Source organism: Rhipicephalus sanguineus, chromosome 10 (assembly GCF_013339695.2).
Source record: "Rhipicephalus sanguineus isolate Rsan-2018 chromosome 10, BIME_Rsan_1.4, whole genome shotgun sequence".
Lineage (NCBI taxonomy): Eukaryota > Metazoa > Arthropoda > Arachnida > Ixodida > Ixodidae > Rhipicephalus > Rhipicephalus sanguineus.
The window spans coordinates 10904472-10926159 of NC_051185.1; the positions used below are offsets into that span (position 1 = coordinate 10904472).

General features: G+C 47.5%; 1 protein-coding gene across 1 annotated transcript in view; it reads left to right on the top strand.

The window, feature by feature from the left end:
* LOC119407023 (transcription factor glial cells missing 2) overlaps positions 1-21688 on the top strand; it is a 31762-nt gene extending 10074 nt beyond the window's left edge. Inside the window, exons 4-8 of the mRNA XM_037673848.2 lie at positions 12803-12911; positions 14264-14409; positions 17350-17477; positions 19445-19543; positions 21334-21688. Of these exons, the coding sequence (XP_037529776.1) occupies positions 12803-12911; positions 14264-14409; positions 17350-17477; positions 19445-19543; positions 21334-21571 (720 nt within the window). The 3' untranslated portion in view covers positions 21572-21688. The remainder of the gene's footprint in view (positions 1-12802; positions 12912-14263; positions 14410-17349; positions 17478-19444; positions 19544-21333) is intronic.

The window sequence follows — 21688 nt, forward strand, 5'->3', positions numbered from 1 at the left end:
AAGTTCATATAGACGACACCATTGGAAGCAAGGCGAGAGGATCGAGGGTGCTGTGTTTGACGGAGTGTGTTCCGTTTCGAGCGTGTTCGCGTTCTTTGTAAGCGAAAGAAAGCCTCACCGAGCAGTGGCGTAGCCAGGGGGTGGCACACCGGGCACCTACATCACGTCGTTTCACATGGCAGCTATTTGAGGTGCGTCGGTTACCTTACACAGAACAAAAAAAAAGGTGATATCTCTCGGTTTTTTTTTTTTCATGCCAAAGAAAAATTGAGTTAGTTCTGTTAGAGTAAGCGCTTCGATATTCGTCGTTACTGAAAGTGTTAAAATGTTTGGAAGTTTACAAGTGACATATTGTGCAAATTGCGACCGTCCACGCGAGGATCCTTTGGGTTCTGTTTTTCACGTTAGTGGCAAAGTAAGGTTCGAAAAGCGATGACGCCTATGTGTGCTAGCATTGTTACGAGAAAGCGCAGGCGCATCCACACAGGAAGCCATTGTTATATCAGGGAGTTTTCGAATAGGGGCTCCAAACGTTTTTGGGCCCCAAAGAAATAGCGTCGAGGCCACTGCGCATGCGCGAGACCCGAACAGCGTTTGGGTTTTGCGTTGGGGACGCTATTTCTCGAGTTTAGCGGGAGCCCCAGTGCCTGCCCCAAAAGCTTTGCGTCAAACAAACATGACGGCACTCACTGAAGCGATGGCTCTTGGCCAGTGTGACCTATAGAATAGGGGGAGTGCCCAAAGCGCCGCAGAGCCTTTCGAGAACTCTTAGCTCCTGCTTGACCCAAAGCCAGCACACGCAAAGCGCTTTGGGGCCGCAAACTTTCGGGGGCCCTATTCGAAAACTCCGTATATCTTGCGCAAGCTCTCACGTACGCATTGAACGCACTTCTGACGCACTTCCTACGAGTTTCGGGGCGCTGTCGCCCCGCGTCAGCGCATTGACAGAGCTGGAATATGTTCAGTACACACATGACGTATGCTCGTGAAAAAAGAGGCGTAGTGTAGACAAAAAGAAGAAATGAGTATACACAAACGCCTAAGACCTTTCACGCTACTTATCACTTCGAACAGCGTCCGCCGCGGTGAAACAGTGGTTACGGTGCTCGGCTGCTGACCAAAAGGTCGCGGGTTCGATCCCGGCCACGGCGGCCGCATTTCGATGGAGGCGAACTGCTAGAGGCCTATGTACTGTGCGATGTCTGTGCACGTTAAAGAACGCCAGACGGTCGAAGTTTCCAGAGCCCTCCACTACGGCGTGCCTCACAATAATATCGTGGTTTTGGTACGTGTGACATTAATGTTGTCATACTAACCGACACCATATCGCAAATTAAAAGGCCTCGCTTAATAACGAGAAATTGTGTGACCGAATTTCTTTCTTAAAACTCGTCTATGCTTTTGTTTCGTTTCCAATTCGTTCACTTTTGTTTTCTCAGTCAACATTAAAGAAAATACGAGCACTTTACTGGCTTTTAGCCACAAGCTACACTCTAAGAAAAAATCGAGTATTTTGGGAGTGTTTCTGCCACACAACAACAATCGTCATCCACCTCGCGTACTTTCCTCGCGTTATCACCGCGGTCGCGGCACTTCCCGGTCACGAACGGCACGCGCGTTATCAGCGTGACATAGCATTCTTGACAGGAAAGTGACGAGAGCTGGGTTTTTAAGAAAGGAAACGCGAGCAAGCCAGATGACGATTATTGTTGTGTGGCAGAAATACTCCCCAAATACTCGATTTTGTCTTAGAGTGTAGCTAAGGGTACGATTAGAGCATGATGCAAGCAGCCCCTGAACATGTAACAACAATATCGTCGTTACAACTACAGGGGTTGCCTATATCACGTTAGGAACGGACCACTGACTAGCCTTTGCCTATAACTCAGACAGTTGTTTACCTTTCTCTCAACGAGGCACGTAGCCAGATATATGCAAGTTATATAAAGGTACATACAAGTTTTACAAAACTACGTGCATGATTTCTGTAAAGAAAAATGGTCCTAGTGAAAGTAAAATAATATTCCACTGACAAACAACCTTTAGTATCAGGAACAGATCACTACTGCGCGGCAACACTGTATAGACGTACAGGCGTGCACATGAAAAAAAAAGCAAGCAAGCAAGAAAGAAATAATAATAAATATACGTAATGCGACGAAGATAATTGGAAGAATTCGGACAAAAATACAACACACATCAAGGAGAATAGAAAAACAAATTAAGAGAAAAAAATTATCGTAATAAACATCGCGATAAGTACACCGTTTCTCGAAGATAGCGGATCTCTCTGCTCAGACCTTCTTTTCCTCGCATACGCGTAGCTCGAAGTTGTACGACCTGTGACTCTGTCAATGCGCAGTGAACTGAATACACGAGCGCTCGGTAAAAGCTAATAACCGCGCCAGTAAAATGCCTTTTCTTTCGCTCGGACGGAAGAAGAGCACTAAAAAAATGGAGTTCACGAAAGCTAAAGCTTCTGGGGCGATCTGTACGGATGTTGTTCGAAGCCGCAAAAAGGAGGATGGAAAATTGGACTCGTCAGACCGTACAACTACGTGTGCGCACATTTACATGCGCAAAAAAAAAAAATGAAAGTACGTTGTAGGAGAAGCATCGAATAGGCAGAGTGGGGCACTAAACTTATTACTCTCATAGTTGTCTGCTTATTTCGTGGTAATTCATTCTTTGTGGCTCTTTTGCGTGTATGTGTTTGTGTACCGGCGCTCAGAGCGCATTCGAAGCCTTTTGAAGAGACGGCTGCAGCAGCGGTATACGCTCACACATGACAGAGGGTTTCACGATCGCGGTGTTCCGTGAGCGAATTCCTCTACGATGCGCACGCACACACAGGAAACGCCGCTGTTTTCGCTATAGGGAGTCGCACGCTGTATAGATGGCGGGAGGCAGAGGGCGAGCTAAATTACCGCCCATTAGCATTATTAGGTTTCGGTCCGGTCCCCTCCCCCCCCCCCCCTTCGCCCCACGGGACTCGGCGACTAATGACGCCAAAAATGGGCCACTTAGTAGCGAATGCGCGCCGCGCAGGCGCCGCGGTGCGGCCGCAACCGGCCGCGTGCGCGCATGCGCACTCTGGTTCCTCCCGTAGCGTCTTCCGCGGCATCTGTGAGCGCTTGGTTTATAGCTGAACGTAGCTGCGCTATTCAGGGCTACGTGCGTTTATACCGGTGACTCTGCGCTATGTTTTTCTCAGACGTGCACGTGAGAAAAACACAGCGGGGCGAGCCTATGTACGCATGGTGTGCAATCAGGTGACGTAATTATGTGTTTTGTGACGCTGAGACAACGCCACATCAGTAATCTATCTCTAGGGTTCATTGTGCGACCTAATACGCAACAGTATAGCAGTCAGCCAATGATTACTTTATAAGTACGAGTCTGAGCCTTTCTCGGCAGTGATAACTACGAAATTTTCTTTGAGGAGAGTTCTTGTTAGGTTCAAAATTTGGTTCAGTGATTAGGTGAGTGAAATACTGATCACGGCATGTTAACACGAGCGAGCAAGCCGCGGAGACTTACATGTGAGAACTCACCATCCTCACTTGTGAAAACACCTAACTAAAACGCAATTAACAAGGTTTTTGTCCGCATCGAAGCCTCGTTGATATGTTATCATACTGACAAAAATTATTGAGCGCGAAATAAAATGTGACACAAAAGAAGGTTACACAGCATATTCGCTACACAGCGAGATCTGCTATCTTGAAGAAACTGTGTACTTATCACGATGTTCGTTACGATAATTTCTTTTTCTCGTACGTTTTGTCTTTTCTTTTATTCTCCTTCGCGTGCGTTGTATTTTTGTCGGCCCTCTTCGAGTTTCCTTTATCAAATTATTTTTATTTTTTTTATTTTTTGCTCGTTTCATGTGCACATCAGTACATTACGATGTTGCCAAGCAACAGTGACAAGAGAACCCTGGTATCATTAGCAGATCGCTTTAGTGATTCGCTGATGACACTAGAGGTCGTTTGTCAGTGGGATATTATTTTACTTCCGCTGCATCGTTATTATTTCGGAACAGATTGTTTTGATGTAATTTCCTGACAGCTATGTAAAATTTGCAAATATTTCTCCGTCAACGTTGACAGAAATGTAAACACTTGCCTGAATTATAGCCAAAGGCTAGCTAGCGGTCCGATCAGAACATGAATTAGGAAACTTCTATTGATGTAACGAAGCTTGTTGTTGCATCTTCAGGGGTAGCTTTCGTCATGTTCTGGTGAAACCATTAACTAGCCTATTGTTAAAACTCAGTGAAACGTTTGTACTTTCATCAATTAACGTTGACTCAGCAAATAAAAAGCGAGTGAATGAAAAACGAATATAAATATCGGCGAGTTTTAAGAGAGCAATTTGCTCACGTAATCTATGCTGTCCAGGTGGAAGCGCTGTCGACGCCAGAGCTCGAAACGCAGGATATCGCAGATGTCCTTGGCATGACCGCAAGATGAATGCACGTTACCGAAGAAGAACGACAGCTCAGTGAGAATGACGCCTTTCAGGATGCGATAGAAGCAGAATCTGGAGCGGCACACGTAGCTGCAGCGACGTGGGTGACAAGCAAGTCGATGCTGCGATATGAACTTGAACACGCGGGAGAAGTACCCGATGTAGAAGGAATAGTACGACTTAAGATGACTTTTTGAGGGCCTAGTTGGGGCATAATGACAGTAATTTTTGTGATTTCTTTTACGCACCAAGTAGGGGGGGGGGGGGGGGGATCGGAGATCTCTGTTCGTCCCGCGTTCGTTCTGGCGGTGTTACGTCACAAAAGTGGGCGGTCCGCAGCTCTTTTCCGCCGAGAGGAAGAGGACAGCCAATCGTCAAGCGGTGAGCGGCGAGCTTTCCGGAAGTAGACGCGCATCGTTTGTCCTCGGCAAAGGGACCGAATATTTCAAAACGAAGTGTTTCTCGCCTTCTGATAAATACAGTTGTTATACGAAAAGATAATGTTTTTCTTTTCAAGCTCAAACAGTTTCTGAAACAGCAATAGCTTTGAGTGCTGATATTTATTGGTGTTAGTTTTTCTAACGTGCTTGCTATGTTAAGTCGCGCACACGAAAAAAAAAAAAGAAAAGTAGCGGTTGGCGCAGTTCTTCAAAATGTCGTCCCACCGGAATGTCTGGCTTGGCTCCCGGGTGTCGGATCGTCAAAGGGAGCTTCTGCTGGCTTTTATAAGAGAGCACCCACAGATAGCTACGCCGTCGCGCCCGCTGGGGCCGTCGTTCACGAGTGAGGACCGGGACGACACGTGGCAAGAGCTGGTAGCGCTTTTGAACTAAGAAGTCCCTGCGCGTAAGACCACAGGCAGGCCCGTTCATTTCGTTCGCACTGTTCGTTTCGAGAACCGAAAGCGACGCCGTACTCGCTCATGGCTTCAAACGCATCTCGCACGTCCAACCGCAAGAGAAGCACACGTCGCAAGCGCCATTTTCTGAAAATCAGCTCTTGCGGCAGCCGCAACCGCCACATCATGCCGTGCGAAGCCGTTTGTTCGCTCGAGAGAACGCGTGCGAACGGCCTCGCGATCCGTTCGTTTGTAGCAGAGGACATGCTCGTTATGACGCGGTATGACGTCACCAAAAAATAAAAGATCAAGCAAAAAGAAAAATGGCTACGCCCCTCAGAGACGTGGTTTTTTCCGGCTTCGGCTAATCGCGTGCGCCGCCAGAATGGGTGCAGAACGAACGGCGCAGAACAGAGATCTCCGATCACCCTACTCGTTATGACGCGATATGACGTCACCAAAAAAGAAAAGATCAAGCAAAAAAAGAAATGGCGACACCCCTCGGCCTTGAATGGCATATCCCGCTTCAGCCAATCAGCGTGCTTGTTCTTCCCCAGGAGAACGAACAAGCGGAACGAACAGATCTCCGATCGCCCCCTAGGCCCTCAAAAAGTCGCTGTTAGTGCTGTCGTACTGGTGCACAGAAATGCTAACAAACATGCGCGTTAGTGAAAACCAGCATGCATCAGGCGAGATTCCGCGACGCACCTCTGAAAGGCTGTCATTTCCCCGATTTCAATACCATTCAGCACTTATACTGCAAAATGCATATTAATCAGCAGCCGGCACTTATTTATGAATTTGCGCGCAGAAAATGCGCGCAGAAAAATGCTATACGCATTTTTCTGCGCGCATGTTGTGGCCTGTAAGAAGTTGACGGGGTAGTAGAGAGTAAAATTGCAGGCAAAAGAAAAAAAAGAAAAAAAATTGCGGCATCTACGCACTAGTGGTGCGAAGACAGGAAATAGCGGTGCTGGTGGCGTTCCCCTCCTCCTCAGCCTCACTTCCCTTTCCCATTTCCCTGCTATACTATACTATGCAAGGCTATGCTATGCTATACCCTCTCCCCTCTTCCTTTCCTTCCCCCTCACCCTCACGTCACTCGTCCTCACTTACACTTCCCTTTCCCAACCCCCTGCTACACTATACTATAGCACTGCCAATTGGGCGAGTTGGTACGGATGCATGGATTTAGAACGGCGCAACAAGGCAGACGAAAAGACGAATGATCACACGACCACAAGTGCCGTCTCACAACTAAAGTTTATTCATTATCACGGAGCAGATATATATATACACAGACAAATATCTGCGTGTATATATGTGCTCTGTGATATCGAATAAACTTTAGTTGTGAGACGGCACTTGTGGTCGTGTGATCATTCGCCTTTTCGTCTGCCTTGTTGCGCCGTTCTAAATCCACGTCTACTATGCATGGATATGCTATGCTAGGAGCTGCTTGACACACACCCGCTTTCTGATGCGCATATCTGCCGAGTTTTTTGTCTGCGCTACGCGGACATACCTCGAATTAAACAGCTCCAGCTCTTAAAAAAAAAGAAAAAAAAAGCTATATAGCTGCAGACTAACAAGGCCTCATGCACCACCCACAAACGCGAAAACACTACGCGCCCAGATTCTCGTCATAAATCATTTCGATCAAACTACCGAAATATAACCGCTTTGAACGGATATGTCGCCACTGCAAAGACATATATACCGTGCGAGAAATCGCAAAACGCCACTCGTGTGACGAAAGAAAGGAGCATACAGTAATCTATCGACTCAAGCGTGTTATGGATGCTCTTCAAGGGTATAGATTTCTCAATTTCGAGGCCTTCTTACTGCGATCAAATTAAATAAAGCTCAGCGAAGCGTAGAACGAAGCGTTGCCACACCAGCTGTGTTTCTCACCGACAGCGTGCGAGCGTGCCGCCGCTCCATGTGAACTTCATAACGTAGAGGCTGCTGCTGCGCGCTAATAGTGTGCAGCGATATAGAAGCTACCAGATGCGCCCAATGTGGCCTCCTCTGAGCGCAAAGCGAGATAGCGCTTCGTTTCAGGTGAATCACTGATAGGTACTGAATGAGAATACCCAGCTCTGTCGCTGGAGTGTCAAGTCAAGTTTATTAAATAGTTCAGTTGAGTTACATGGTTAGCATATAACAGCAGCAGGTCCCAAAGTTTCAAAGAAACTGACAGGGGGACATCCTATGGCTACATGTATGGCGGTAATTACAAAAAATACAGCAAAAGTATACGGACGTGTGAGCAATAATGAAGAAGCTTGATTAACAATAACAATAAGATAAATACATAACATGATGGTAATACTCACTGTTGAAAAAAAATGACGTGAAAATGATCAGAAGAGTGGGTGAAATACATGAAAAAGAAAGAGATAAACCAAGTGGAGCCTGAGGAAAGCTGATATTAGAAGACAAAGCATATAAACACTGTCCGAGAAATGAGCACGCAAATAATAAAAATAATCTTTAACTTGTGAGGTCTAACGTCCCAAAGCGACTCAGGCTATGAGACGCTGCACTGGAGGGATCCGGATAATTCCGACCATCTGGGGTTCTTTATCGTGCACTGAAATTGCGCAGTACACGGGCATGTAGCATTTCCCTTCCTACGAAATGCGCTCGCCGCGGACGGGATCCAACCCGCGTCTTTTGGGTCAGCAGCCGAGCGCGGTAACCACTGGGCCACGGCGGTGGCTAAATACTACTACTACTACTACTACTACTACTACTACTACTACTACTACTACTACTACTACTACTACTACTACTACTACTACTACTAATAATAATAATAATAATAATAATAATAATAATAATAATAATAATAAGAAGAAGAAGAAGAAGAAGAAGAAGAAGAAGAAGAAGAAGAAGAAGAAGAAGAAGAAGAAGAGTATTACAGTGTACAACCAGCCAACGCATTAAAAAAAAGTTCAGTCTACATGAACGGATGTGGCCCTTTATGCTGTTCTACATCTCGGTTGTCTATGGAAAAAAGATGCACTTAAAACAGTCATGCTGAGAACGAGACGTAGATGTATTTAGCACGCAATCGTTTCTGGTGGGTCTTAGTTTGTAACATGTTAGATAATTGCTCTTCGAAGCACATCATTGCGTTGAATCAAGGAGGAAGTGCAGAAGTTTAACCGGCGCAAGGCCATGCTATGTAAGGCCAAGGAATACCGGAACAATGGTCTCACATATCATCAGAGTTATAGGCTTAAAATACATTTGAAACGCAATCGGTATGAAGGCATGAGCTTTATCTATATATACGCTTTTAAAATATTTGGCTGATTGATAAAAAATGCGCGGATACAAGTTAAATCGTACATGTAACAGGATTAGGGAGTTGCTGCCTTCACGACAAGTCCAATTGTCGAAACGTCGGATTTTTCATCTCTTCGAGAGGCTGGTTCACACCTGCGACATGGCACTGGTCGCGCGACCAAGTTATTCGCAAAGCGATTGATCGCAAACGGCCTCAAATGACCGCTTTGGTCACAAAGCAACTGTCTTGGCTCAGTCGCTCGCTGCTCGATCTTTTTGTCGCGCGACTGCAGTCACGAACCTCTGCACCAATCAGATGCGCAGGAACAGGGCGTCAGCTTATTTTGCGGGGCAATAGCAATGCGCGCAGACGCGAATTCTGTGTGTCGACGGGCATAAGTCGCACTCATGTGTGAACGTTGGTCGCGTCGAGTTGCTTTTTGGTCGCCGGTCGCAAATGGTCGCGGTCCGTTGCTAGTGGCCGGTGTGAATGAGTATTTAAGAAGAGTGCGTCGCAGTTGCGGATGAACAAAGGGGAGCGTAAAATACTAAAACTGAAGGAAGACTGAACGAAAGGAAGTATAATAATAATAATATCTGGGGTTTAACGTCCCAAAACCACGATATGATTATGAGAGACGCCGTAGTGGAGGGCTCCGGAAATTTTGACCATCTGGTGTTCTTTAACGTGCACCTAAATCTAAGTACACGGGCCTCTACCATTTCGCCTCAACGAAAGGAAGTGAGACGACACGACTGTTGTGTTCCGTGTTGCCCGACTATTTAATCCACAGCTCTTTCGCGCCATTTGGTATCGAACGACTTCGTGCAGCTCACTGCCTTGTGTACAGATAAAGACGATATCTCGCCATCCATCCAGTGAATCAATTTCTTTAGGTTATGAATAAATGCATCGATCGTGTCCGGAAGAACACGTTGGTGGCCAATGCGCCGTCGCTTGTAAGTTTCGGCTGTGTGTTTATCGTTGATGATGCGAAGGTTTTCTATGTAAACTGCAGTTTTTGACCCACTCTAATTGGTATGGGCACTCCGGTTTTCCCTGTCTGATGACTGGAGATGAAATTTAGAGTTCCAATCAAAACCACATTATTCGCTTTCCTCGAAGTTTGCTGCCTTTGTTAAAGTTTTGTCTACCGCATTATATTCTCCAGTTAGCTTAAAGCTAAAAGTTAGGCTACTTGATCTTGACTTGAATGCATATTACCAGCGAAAAAATAAAACAGTGACGAAGGACTAGCGATATTCCTGTGTGCTGAATTCTTCGTCCCTGTTTTATTTTCGCTGGTAATGTGTATTGAGCTCCAATTACGCGTTGATTGCCTTACCGATCTTAATGAGTAACGCTGCGTGTTCTAATGGCGCCGCTGTTTTGATTGGCCTGCGTCGCGTCTATAGTTTTCGTCCCACTGCACTGATTTAGCGCGACCTGAGATGGCGCGCTGCCGCTGTGCTACCGCTGTAATGCCGCTGCAGTGCGGACAGCGTGCTGCCTTCGCGTCGTATTAACCGACCGACGGGGTCGCGCTAGCGCTTTGATCTCTCGGGCGCCCGCAGGGCCGTGTTTGCGCAGCCTGATGAGCTGGCCGCGTCTCCTTTCTCCTCACCGACCGACGACGACGACGACGACGAGCGGCGCTGCTCCCTTTCGGCTCTTCCATTGCACGCTCGGCTACACCGAACAGCTGACGCTGCCGACACGATCGCTGCAGCGGTGTGCGCGCGCACGACTGCGTAAGCGGAAGCAACATGGAAACGGCGTGTATTCGGAATGGAATCTCCCTACAGCGTCGGCGCATCCGTTATACGTTGCGCACTGGTTATCGTGCTATGCCGTATATCAGGCCGTAGCCAGGGAATTCTTTAGGGGGGGGGCTCTTGTTGGAGGCCTTGAAAATTTTAGGAAAACACCTATTTTCATTATTTATTTTCGGTAGAACACCCCCTTCCATCAGAACTTCGGGTGGGGAGGGGGGGGGGGGCTCTCAGAGTCTCTCTCCCTCTGGCTACGGGCCTCCCGTATTTACTCGATTGTAACGCGGGGGTGACTTTTCACTGCGTCCAGGAAGAAAACACAGTAGTTTTGGTATTCGATTGCAACGCGAGGGTCGACTTTCCGTAGCAAAAATCTGGAAAAAAACTCTCGTTGCATTCGAGTAAATACGGTAATAAAGGAACAAGAGAAAGGGGAAAGGCAGTGGTGTTAACCAATCTAGAAAAACTGGTATGCTACCCTACACTGGGGAAAGGGAACGGTGGAGTTTGAAAGTTAGAGGTAGAGAGAAAGAGGGAGAGGGGGAGCACACATACATAAAGACGCACTCCTTAAAGTCACAATATCGCCATTAGTCTATAGCCGCCGGTGCAAGTCTGTTGTCTTCAAGAATTGTAGCAACACCTTCGTTGCCTTCATCCTCGATGAATTCTCAGGACGACATTCTGAAATAGTTGCTGCCGTCATCGGTCTGTTGTCAAGGCGAGTTATAGAGCGACTGTGAGGGATTGTCTCTGCGCATTCAAAGGGACAGTCGCAGAAGATGCGTTGCAATGTCTCCACCACAGTTGTCGCAAAGAGGCTTGTGATGCGAAAAAAAATATGACTTAGTGAAAGTCACTCTTAGCCATAACACAGAGCTAAATTATGGTGTTTTACGGGCCAAAACCGCGACGTGAATATGACGCAGGCCGTATATAGTGTGACACGTCGCACTGACTTTGACCAGCTGGCTTCCTTTAAAAGGGATTTCCTTGTAGGCACACACAGACACACAGGGAGCTATGTGTCTATGTACCTAGCGCCCAGTGTGTCTATGTGTGGCTACATGTATTCTACCTTTATGTGCGCTACAACGAAACCTAGTGAAGATGTGTTACGAGCAAGCCCGCATCGCATACCTCTTGAACTTTAAAGAGGACCTGCAACACTTTTTGAACATGGTCAGCAAACACTGCCGATCGGCAGTCGAGGCATCTGCGAAGACGTGAGCCAAATATTATGTCACTGTACTCGGCAGGGAATTAACGATTACGTTTCAAAGATAGCTAGAAATCGCTCACTCCCCTCGGTAAATGACGTCATCGATAGGATATGGTCATTGGCTGATTTCATGATCGCGAGAGCATGCTCAAGTTTATGACACGCGTTGACGTAAACCTCACTGAAAAAACACTGCAGCTATGCTGTTGCAGTGGCACCAAAATGTAGAAGCTGTTTCTGTTTACCATTCGCACTTCAATACTAACTTCCCACCCTCTCATTGAACAACTTACTGGAACAGTAAACGGTGGCGTTCAGAAACTGACCCGTTGAAGTTACACCACAATGCTAACCCACCACACAGTACCGCAGTGTGTCTGTGTATCGCTTGCACGCACAGTATACGGCAATGTAAATACAAGCTAATCAGCGCCGGCAGAACAATAACCAAGTGCCGTTTCACTTCTTTCATACGAAAGCCGCTTGCAACCACTAATCCAAAACAACGTAATTACGTGACCAGACCGGAAGCCACTGAACATACTTGTTTGGATACTTGAACTCGCTAGACTTTTGACTGACACTGATAAGCATGTACTTTGTCGTATTGTATCTTTAGGTAACGCGCTGTTTTCCAAATCTCAGCAACTAGGCATGAAGCGATATTTAGGGCAAAGGACAGGACAAGAAGGGAGGACACAGCACGAGTTGTGTCCTCCTCGTCCTTCTCGTCCCTTCTCGTCCTTGTGGTACTTGCGCTAAATATTGCTTCACGTCTTACCAACAAGGCCGAATTTCTCCCATCAGTGACTAAAATCACTGTCCTCAAGAAGGGACACAACTATGGCAGAGGAGTCTAATACTGAGTCTAATACGGCTGAAAGTAAGAGTGGCGCCACATCTCGAACTTCAGAGCAGTGACGATGTAGCATGATGTATAACGACGTGACTTAGAGTAAGCTGTGGCCGTGCCTGTCGCCGCGTAATAATACTTGTAGGAGGGCTCGTGTACCTCCGCACGACTTACGCGAGACATCAGTTTTCACCGAGGACACTGCGGAAGTATGCACTTGGACCCGGTGTCCATCTGCAAGTCGCGCAGTCATCTCATTTGTTATGCGGACACCGCGCTGGAATACTGCGTGTCTTGGTGTTCGTCACCATGAATCACATGGCCCTCCATTCCAAACGGTGCGCAGGTTCAGCGCTCGGCGAGGGAATGGCGCGGCCCGCTGGACGGGCTGCTCAAGGTCCCCAGGCCGGAGACCGCTGTACAACCATTCTTTCACCGGCAGACCGCTCCGATTGGTGAGTAGATCTGTAGCCACGCTATTTACGGCCGCACATCCGGAACTAGAAGAATAATGATGAGATGGAGCACATTCGGCAAGCATTCTGAAATCATGAATGGTAGTTTACCACTATCACTCAAGAGGGAGGTATAAACAGCTGCATCTTACCGGTACTTACCTATGGAGCAGAAACCTGGAGGCTTACAAAAAGGACGACGCAGCGAGCGATGGAAACGGAAATGATAGGTGTAACCTTAAGGGACAAGGAGTGAGCGGAGTCGGTCAGGGAACAAAAGGGTGTTAGGGACATGTTAGTCGAAATCAAGAAGAAGGAATGGACATGGGCAGGGCATGCAGCGCGTAGGCAATATAACCGCTGGTCATTAATAATAAGTGACTGGATTCCAAGAGAGGTCAAACGCGCGAGCGGGAGACAGAAATTTACGTGGGCAGATGAGATTAAGAAGTTTGTAGGTATAACGTGGCAGCAGAAAGCACAGGACCGGGTTCATTGGCGGAACATGGGAGAGGCCTTTGCCCTGCAGTGGGCGTAGTCGGGCTGATGATGATCCGGAACTTCCGACGCCAACCCCACCCCGTTCCCTTTTTGTATAACCGTGACGCAACTTTACTGTGCCGCCTGTGGTTAGGAGGGACTTTTACGAAGGCGTACTCTTGTCGCATAGGAATGGCAGGTACCTCCAGGTGTGACTCGTGCAACAGTGACGAAACGATAGAACAGATACTGTGTTTCTGCGATCGATTCGTGAGCAAACGCAACGTTCTACGCAATGCGCTGAACAAACTACACGACAGACTGTTCTCGGAAGAGAAGGTCCTAGGATCGTGGCCCTACGCGTCGCAGGCCAGCGAAGTGACGCGGACATTGATAATGTTTTTAAAATCGACCGGGTTAAGCGATGTCTTGTCGGCGTGTAGTGGACAGGCCTAAATGCACCGTGACAGTACCTTTTTCCCTCTCTTTCTTTCAATCCCTTCAGCCCCCCCCCCCCCCCCACCCCTCCCAGAGTAGGATACCAAACCTGACACGCGTCTGGTTGACCTCCCTGCCTTCCCTCTCTACTCCTTCACTACGTTTTTTGAGGTAATCAAGTAATAGCCAGGGTATGAAATGTGGTCCTGTACGAAGGTTTGACTGCCGAAGACAGCACATTTTAATGCTTTTGGGTTGATTGCCCGAATTTTCTCCTTTCCATCTCGTAACGATGCCTGGATGATCTCGCACGTGTTCCCGGATGTCTCGTTTTAGGTGCCCGAACATCGGCGCGGGCATTTGGTACGAGGTCACTTGCGTCCATTGCGTACGAGGTCAATTGCGTAAAAATTGCGTACATTTCTTGTTTCCAGTGACGTCACCCGTGGCTCCGGGAGCTGGAAGCACCGGACCAGCGGCTAGCGTGTGGCAGTGTTCGTGCCCTCCATTCGAGTGCCTCTGCGGAGTCTCTACGGCTACGGCAGCGACTACGGTGGCTTCGACGCCAGACTACCGACAGGTACGCCACAACTTCGAGGTGCAGAAATATAAAAGCTCACCTTCAAAAGAATGTAACGTATATCACTCTGAAGCGTAAGTGCAGCGCCTAGTGCTCCCTGTCTTGTCTATAGCAATGTATGACGCCGAACGGGCGTATTTTGAATTCTGCCGATGCTGTCACACGCGAGAGCGAAGGGAGCGGGCAAAGACGAAAAGAGGCGACCCTTCGCTGGGGAATCGAGTGCTTTTTGCAGCGGAAACAGTTCCTCCCACGTGACCACAACGGCTACGTGCGCCTTTGCTTACGCGATAAAGGAAGTTCGTCACTATACTCGGCTACGTAAATGGAACAGTGTGGCGCGCCCCCGCCACCGGCGACTCAGTATTTGGCTAGCACCACAATACTACGCATGTACGGAGGCATATACAACGTTAATCGGAATGACTGACAGTGCGGCATGAGATGTTTGCGGCACCGAAGAAAACATCGAACACTTGCTGTGCCACTGCCCTCGTTTTGCCTCGGAGAGACAAGTACCAAGGTCTATCCAAATAGGTCGCGAAGCTTCGGGCGAAAAGCGGTTCAGATCCTATTGTCAGCGACATCAGCATGGGGAGTTATGGGAGTAGCGATTGAAGCGCGACTAGGTGTGGTGGGAACAAACACTAATAACAAAAAACCTAATTTCATTCAACAACAAAATAATATTTATATTTTATGACCGAGATTTATTTCAGAATAACATTTATTTAGATCCAGTGTACAAAGAATTCATGAAAATGTATATGCATTATCAAAAATCTTCTTATTAGCGCCCTCTAAAGAATGACACATGCCATTGCTCTGCGACGCAGTCCTTGTAGTGTTCGGAAAGGCGCGCGTAAAGTTCGTCTGCGGCGACACGCCCCCTCAGGTGTTCTGGTGTTTCGCACTTGCATGCGTTCTGTCAATTATTTGGTGAGAACTTTATTTTGGTGTGCGCGAAGTTGCGAGGTGCGTTTCATCGTTGGTGAACGTGTTGGCTACGGTGTTCAACGGACAACGGCACGAGGCGGCTAACATTTCACGCCGAGCGCTTTCCTCGGTACTCGCGGAAACGACGAAACGATGTGGTATTCCAAGGATGCAATAGCAACACGCGTACGCCTGGCGAGCCCTCGCTTCTAGATAAGACACCGGGGCAACGGTTCGGAGTAGTGCGCTTGCTGGACTTTCATGAATCAGTATTTCTGCTGCCCGGTTTCCTTCGTGAACACGCCGTGCGTATTATATTTCCTGTTATCGGTGAGCAGATCGCTAAGTTATTTGTCGCGCTACAATCACTATAATTCGCATGTCTTGATACGTTACACGTAAGGTCAATTTATCGGAACAAAAGGCAAAACATAGTGCACGTAGTCTACGCACTTTTTGTACATATTATGACATTCCTTGCTCATTGTGTAGAGTGTGTAATTGCGTTATTGTGGCCATTGAATAAAACTGAAATATCATTATTTTGGCGTGACCAGGCGTCATTTCTTCTCGTTGGAACTGAAGCACACATGCAATGCGCTCTTTAAGTCCCCTGCGCATGTGCGAAGCAAATAAGCAACGCTGCAGACATGAGAGGTACGCTGTTGCCTACATTATTCACGCTGCGGAAGATGACACGAACGCAGAATAAAAGCTCAAAGAATAAAGTTTCCTGGTAAAACCAAGGCGAATTGCATGACGGTACACTTAAACACCGCTGTTTAGTCACGGGTCGATATTAGTTTAGCTAGCGTTGACTTCAAGCGCATTCGCCAAGGGCTTGCCGGCTCGCCGTAGCGCGACCCCTTAGCGATCAGGGGCCTAAGAAGAATATTTTGAGGTCAAATTTCGCGCTAGGGCCAACAAAATGACGTCACTTTTTTACCGGATATTGCGTCACATCCGCTTTATTTTTTGTTCCGCCGGAAGTGTTCCCTCCTCACACAGATGGCGCTAAGCCCCATGAGCAGCTGATGAGCAGCCATTTTCTGAACGTATGGGTTTCTATGGAAGCTTCGCTACCATTTACATTTACCTTGCAAGTACTTTCCAACGCACTGCGGCGTCTGAATGATCGGCCACTTTACGTGCAGGTGCTACTACAGCCCTGCGCCTGTGTCGTGTCTTTCTATGTCCTCGTCTATTTTTAGCGCCGTTGTTCCTGCATCACGAATTACCGCCCACTAGTCCCAAGTTTCTTTTCTAGTGCTAATACAGCACCGCCCACATCTCTCGACGGCCCACAGGGCAGTGAAATCATTCTTGTGCTTTTTGAGCACGGTGGGCTTTGCAAACGCCTGTGACTTGTGGTGCAATCCCGCACGCTGCATGTGAATTCAATGCCTCTCTTTTTTTTCCTTCTCTCCCCTCCTCTCTCTCTCACACTCATCTTTCTATTCGCCTTCCCCAGTGTAGGGTAGCGAACCGGAAGTTGTCCTGGTTAACTTCCCTGCCTTCTCCCTTTCTGTTTCTTCCTTCCCTCCTACAACTCCGCTACGCTAGTCTGTGAGTGAAAACGGCACCCACATTCTTTACTCGTGATCTCGTATCGCTGTCGCGAGGGATGTCAACGGCCCATCTCGACACACACACACACACACACACACACACACACACACACACACACACACACACACACAACCGTCTTCCCAATCGCTAGCCTGCATTCGCTTCTCGGTGGAGACCTAAACTGCGCCGCAAGGAAAGCCAAAGTGCAAACGCCCTCCGGCTCCTATTTTCATTTGCATCTACTTCGAATTTTCGTTCACGGCCAACGCTGCTTTTTCGCTCCCAACCAAAGACGCCGACGACGCCGACACCGGAATTTCTGTGAAACCAGCTCTTTAACGCTGGCGCGTTAAAATTCCGCGCATTCGAAGTAATCCTACAGCTGCTGCTTTCGTTGTTTGCTTCTAATTGAGAGCCTTCGTTGCTATGTGACAGGCGCCAGACCCGTGCAGCATGGCCACCATGATGTCTTCGGCCATCGAGATGCACGCTGACACTGTCTTCCAGGTCATCGACAAGATCCTCTCGGTCGATGGCAGGCCACCAGAAAGTCGCCACTGCAGGTTGGTACCTACAGTACAGTAGCTAATTGATTGATTTGGTACATCTGCATATCCCTTTGACGCGCAGTGTCCACATACGTGTACGCAACTTCCTTATGCCAGTTCTTTAGACTAGTGTCCAAGAAAGTGCAAAATACAGTGCGCAAAGGACGAATTTAACCTTCCCCATAGTCGACGTGTCTTGTCTTAACTTCAGTGTGCTGTGTATGAGTGTATAGCCGATCACTTTTAGTGAAGGCACTACGATGTTCAACGGGTTGTTCGACCTGACGCGTTCCAGGACCAGCATTAAAAGTATTATTTTTGTTTGCTCAAAATGAGTACAGCCGAAAGACAAACAGCGCATGCATTTCAGTCGAGCCTACGGTTTGATTGTTTATGTAAAAATGAGACATGACTGACTGAAGAATTAAATATTTAATTTAAATTCTACTGAAACTCGCACAAAACAAGATATTACTTCATTTTCTTTATTGTATTGTTATATAGAGTGCCTCATAATTGTTTTGCGATTTTGACACATTTGCAGACAGCGGATTATAATTCACGTCTGAAGGGGATATTCACACGTTGTGAAGTCAGCGTTCTTGTTGCGTCGTTCTTCTGGTGTCCTTGTGGTTTCGTTCGTTCGCGCTGTGTGTAAAAATGCTGTGTATACTGTAAGGTCATTTCATACCCTGTGACATCCCAAACACCACACGATTAACGAAAAAAAAAATATGACGACGTGACGGCACACACACATTTACGATATGTTTTTCTGTATCAAATCTGTTGTTATGAATCCCGCAAGGTGGAGATATGCAGCACCTCTGTGCTTCGAACAGTCGATTAATTCGCCCTCGCGTTGCCATCTGTTAGCCTCATAGTTAGCTCAGATGTTCCAGCAACCACTGTCGTAGCCGAAGGGGCTCAATACCCCCCCCCCCCCCCCCGAAATTTAAAAAAATTGCATGTTTATGTATACACGCACCCATACAAACACACGCACGGACATACATAAAGGGTGCTGGAAACCCCCTGCACTCCCCCCCCCCCCCCCCAAAAAAAAAAATTGCTGACGAAGAGAAGTTCACTTGTCGAAGAGTTGAATCCAGCGACAACCCCTGTTCAAGAATTTTTCATCTGTTCAAGCACTTCTCCTGAACCTCTACCTTGTATTGCAAGAAGGAAAGCCGTTGGTCATGGGTTCGAATCTCGGACAGGGGTTAATTTTTCATCAAATGCGAATCTTTCTGAGAAATACGTTTCGGTTTCTTTTGTAGTTTCGTGCAACAATTTCATGGATGTCAATGTTTCCTTTTCAAGTTTCTATATAACATTCTGTTTCCTTTTGAATGTTGATTAGACACACGTAGAACAGAAGCTTCAAAAGGACGGCAGGCTCCTTCCTTCCTCTTGTATGTCGCGAAGCCTTCGAAACTCACATCGGTATATGGCGGCCCCGATAATATTTATATAACCTCTCGCGAAATAGGCAGTGCATCTTAAGGTGATGTTGGCCTCTCGCTTGAGCTGATCCTTCGATTAAGATACACGTATTCAAGTGGCGTGTATACACGGTTTCAAGACTGCGATAGTAGCAGCACGTGTTGTACCCCAAGAAACTTCCGGTTCTTCATTTCAACAGCGAAGCGGAAATCATGTTTTTAAGTTATGTCAGAATAAGGAAATACCCTTTTTCCGCCTTCAGATAAAAGGAAGGCGCATAAGTTAAGGACTAGCTCTTATAATGTTGGCTATAGATTAGAAGCATCATTATTTGAAATATTTGGCTAGGCACAGGGTCAGAAGTGTTGAAAATCTGCGGGCTACCCGCCAAGGCTTTTGTTCCCCGCCAATGCTACGTCAGTGCACGAAACCGGAAGCCGTCCAGGGTCTGTGTTTGTAAACAACGAAACCGTCTATAGGAAGCACCAAAACCGCGAAGCATATACTTGACCATCGCCGCGTTGCAACCTGTGCAGACAACCGCCTGACGCTCCGCAGCCACCGCAAGCACCCACCGAATCCGGAGAGGAGGACTACGTACTGACGTCGCTGGACGACCCGGATATTTCACAGAGGTTCGTTGGCATATTAAACGAGTTCATTTTCATTTCGAAGTAGTATAGTGCTTTGCATGCAGTCATTAATTTAACGTGAACAGAAAAAAAAAATTAAAAAATATTTGTTCATTACAGGCTCGTAGTTACAACAACGCGACTACACACATTTTTATAACAAAACGAAGGTTACAACACCTTAAGGCTCATTCACACCTGCGACTAACACTGGTCGGGCGACCGACTGCGACTGACGACTAAAAAGCGACTCCGAAGGCGACGGATGTTCACACATGCGTCTGCGTGCGACTAATACCCGTCGCCACATCGAAGTCACGTCTGCCAGCACCGCCACTGCATTCGTAAAATAAGCTGGCGTCCCGTCCCTGCGCATCTTAATGGTTTAGAGGTTTGCGACCGCACTCGCGTGACTGAAAGATCGAACAGCGAGCAACTGAGCCAGAGCAGTCGCGTTTCGATCAAAACCGGCCATTTGCGACCATTTGCGATTTGGTCGCGCGACCGGTGCTAGTCGCAGGTGTGAACGAGCCTTACGTGCGTGCCTAGTCGCGCGGTTGCAAACACGAACCAACTCGCACACTTTTTTTTTTCGCCTTTCTTTGTTTATCTTTGTTCAGCTTTGTTTGCATTGTGAGCAAATCTGTGCGGGTTATCTTTTTCACACGCACCTAATTCCGCTGTTTCAGGTAAGAAAGCACTCTGAACACCACGAGCGCATTCTGAATGTTTTCTTACTTGTGTCTTCGTATTCTCGCGCGGTCTAAGAAAGTTTATCGCAATGAACCAATTAGCCTGCCAGAACGTATTATTGTTTCAGGTATACCGATAACTTCATCGCTTTCACATGTAAACGCAATCTTTATTGCTTCTCTACTTCCTTTCCCTCCCCTCCTCTCGGGAGACGCTTGCCGATAAAGCGAGCTGCCGGTCAGTTTCCTTATCATACAAGTGGCTCAAGTGGGAGGACTAGCCTACGTGGCAGCTCCCTATGATAAACGTCTTACTTTTGCAGATATAAGTCAATGACTCCTTTTGCCAGCCACTTCCACGTCGAGTGTTCGCTAAATCTTCGAAAAGATCATGAAATAATAAAGCGATGAAAAATCCACGGTATCGCTGGAGCCAAAATTTCGACAAGCGGACTCGTCTTCGTCAGAGCTGCAACTGCAACTGAGAAGATAAGCACGCTTGTAAAAACGTTGGCTCAAGTGATACCACGTGTTCCAAGAATTTTTACTCGCTTCAAGATTCCATCTTCCCCTGAACTTCTACGTCATAGAAAATATTAAAGTGTCTCACCGAAGAATGCCTGGCAAAGTGCGTTTTCATGCGGCTACAGAAAGTGTTGATTTGCACGACACCGGTCGAAGCACGCACTTTAGCACTGTTTTCTTTGTCCGTTAGTTAACTGATTGCTAGTGAATACACATATATATTATAAAGGAACGGTGCGTTTTCTAAGCTACGGTGGTTGTCTCGTTGTAAATTTAAGGCACAGAACTAGCAGCGCCCATAGAGGACTAGAAGCGACAGGTTTGACGAAGGTATGCTGCAAATGAAAACAGAATGCAGAAAAGAAAGTGGGTAAAAAAAAAGAGACAGACAATCCCATGCTTTCAAATGGCGTCCTTCCTGTCCTTTTTTTTAAATCTAAAATTATCTTATATTGCGCCACAATGCCTTCTTTATAGGCATGCGGATAATTCAGTGCTGTTGCCTCTGTCGCCATGAACCCAACCCAAATACCCTACTACCCAACCTCAACTCGCTCCCGTTTCCTTCATACGCAGGTTCTTCGCCGCCATCGACAATATTCTGCAGGATTACAGCGGCGGTGGCGGCACGGAACACGCTGCCGGTGCGCAGCACCCGTCGATGGCTATGACAGTGAGCCACGGCGGTGCAGTCAGGGTCAGGGATCCGTCGTCCTCCTCAGACTGCTTGCAGCACCACCATCACCACCACCCGCGGCCACCCTTCTGGCCGCCGCCTCACACCACCGGTTATCCGAGCTCGCAGCTACAGTGACAGCGACCTCCTGCATCTGCCCGGATTTCGCACTCTACCCGTGAATCCCGTCCTCGTCCACCTCTCTTGTCAGTCAGCAGCGCCTGTAATAGTGCGCCTCAGTAAAGATGCGTTAAG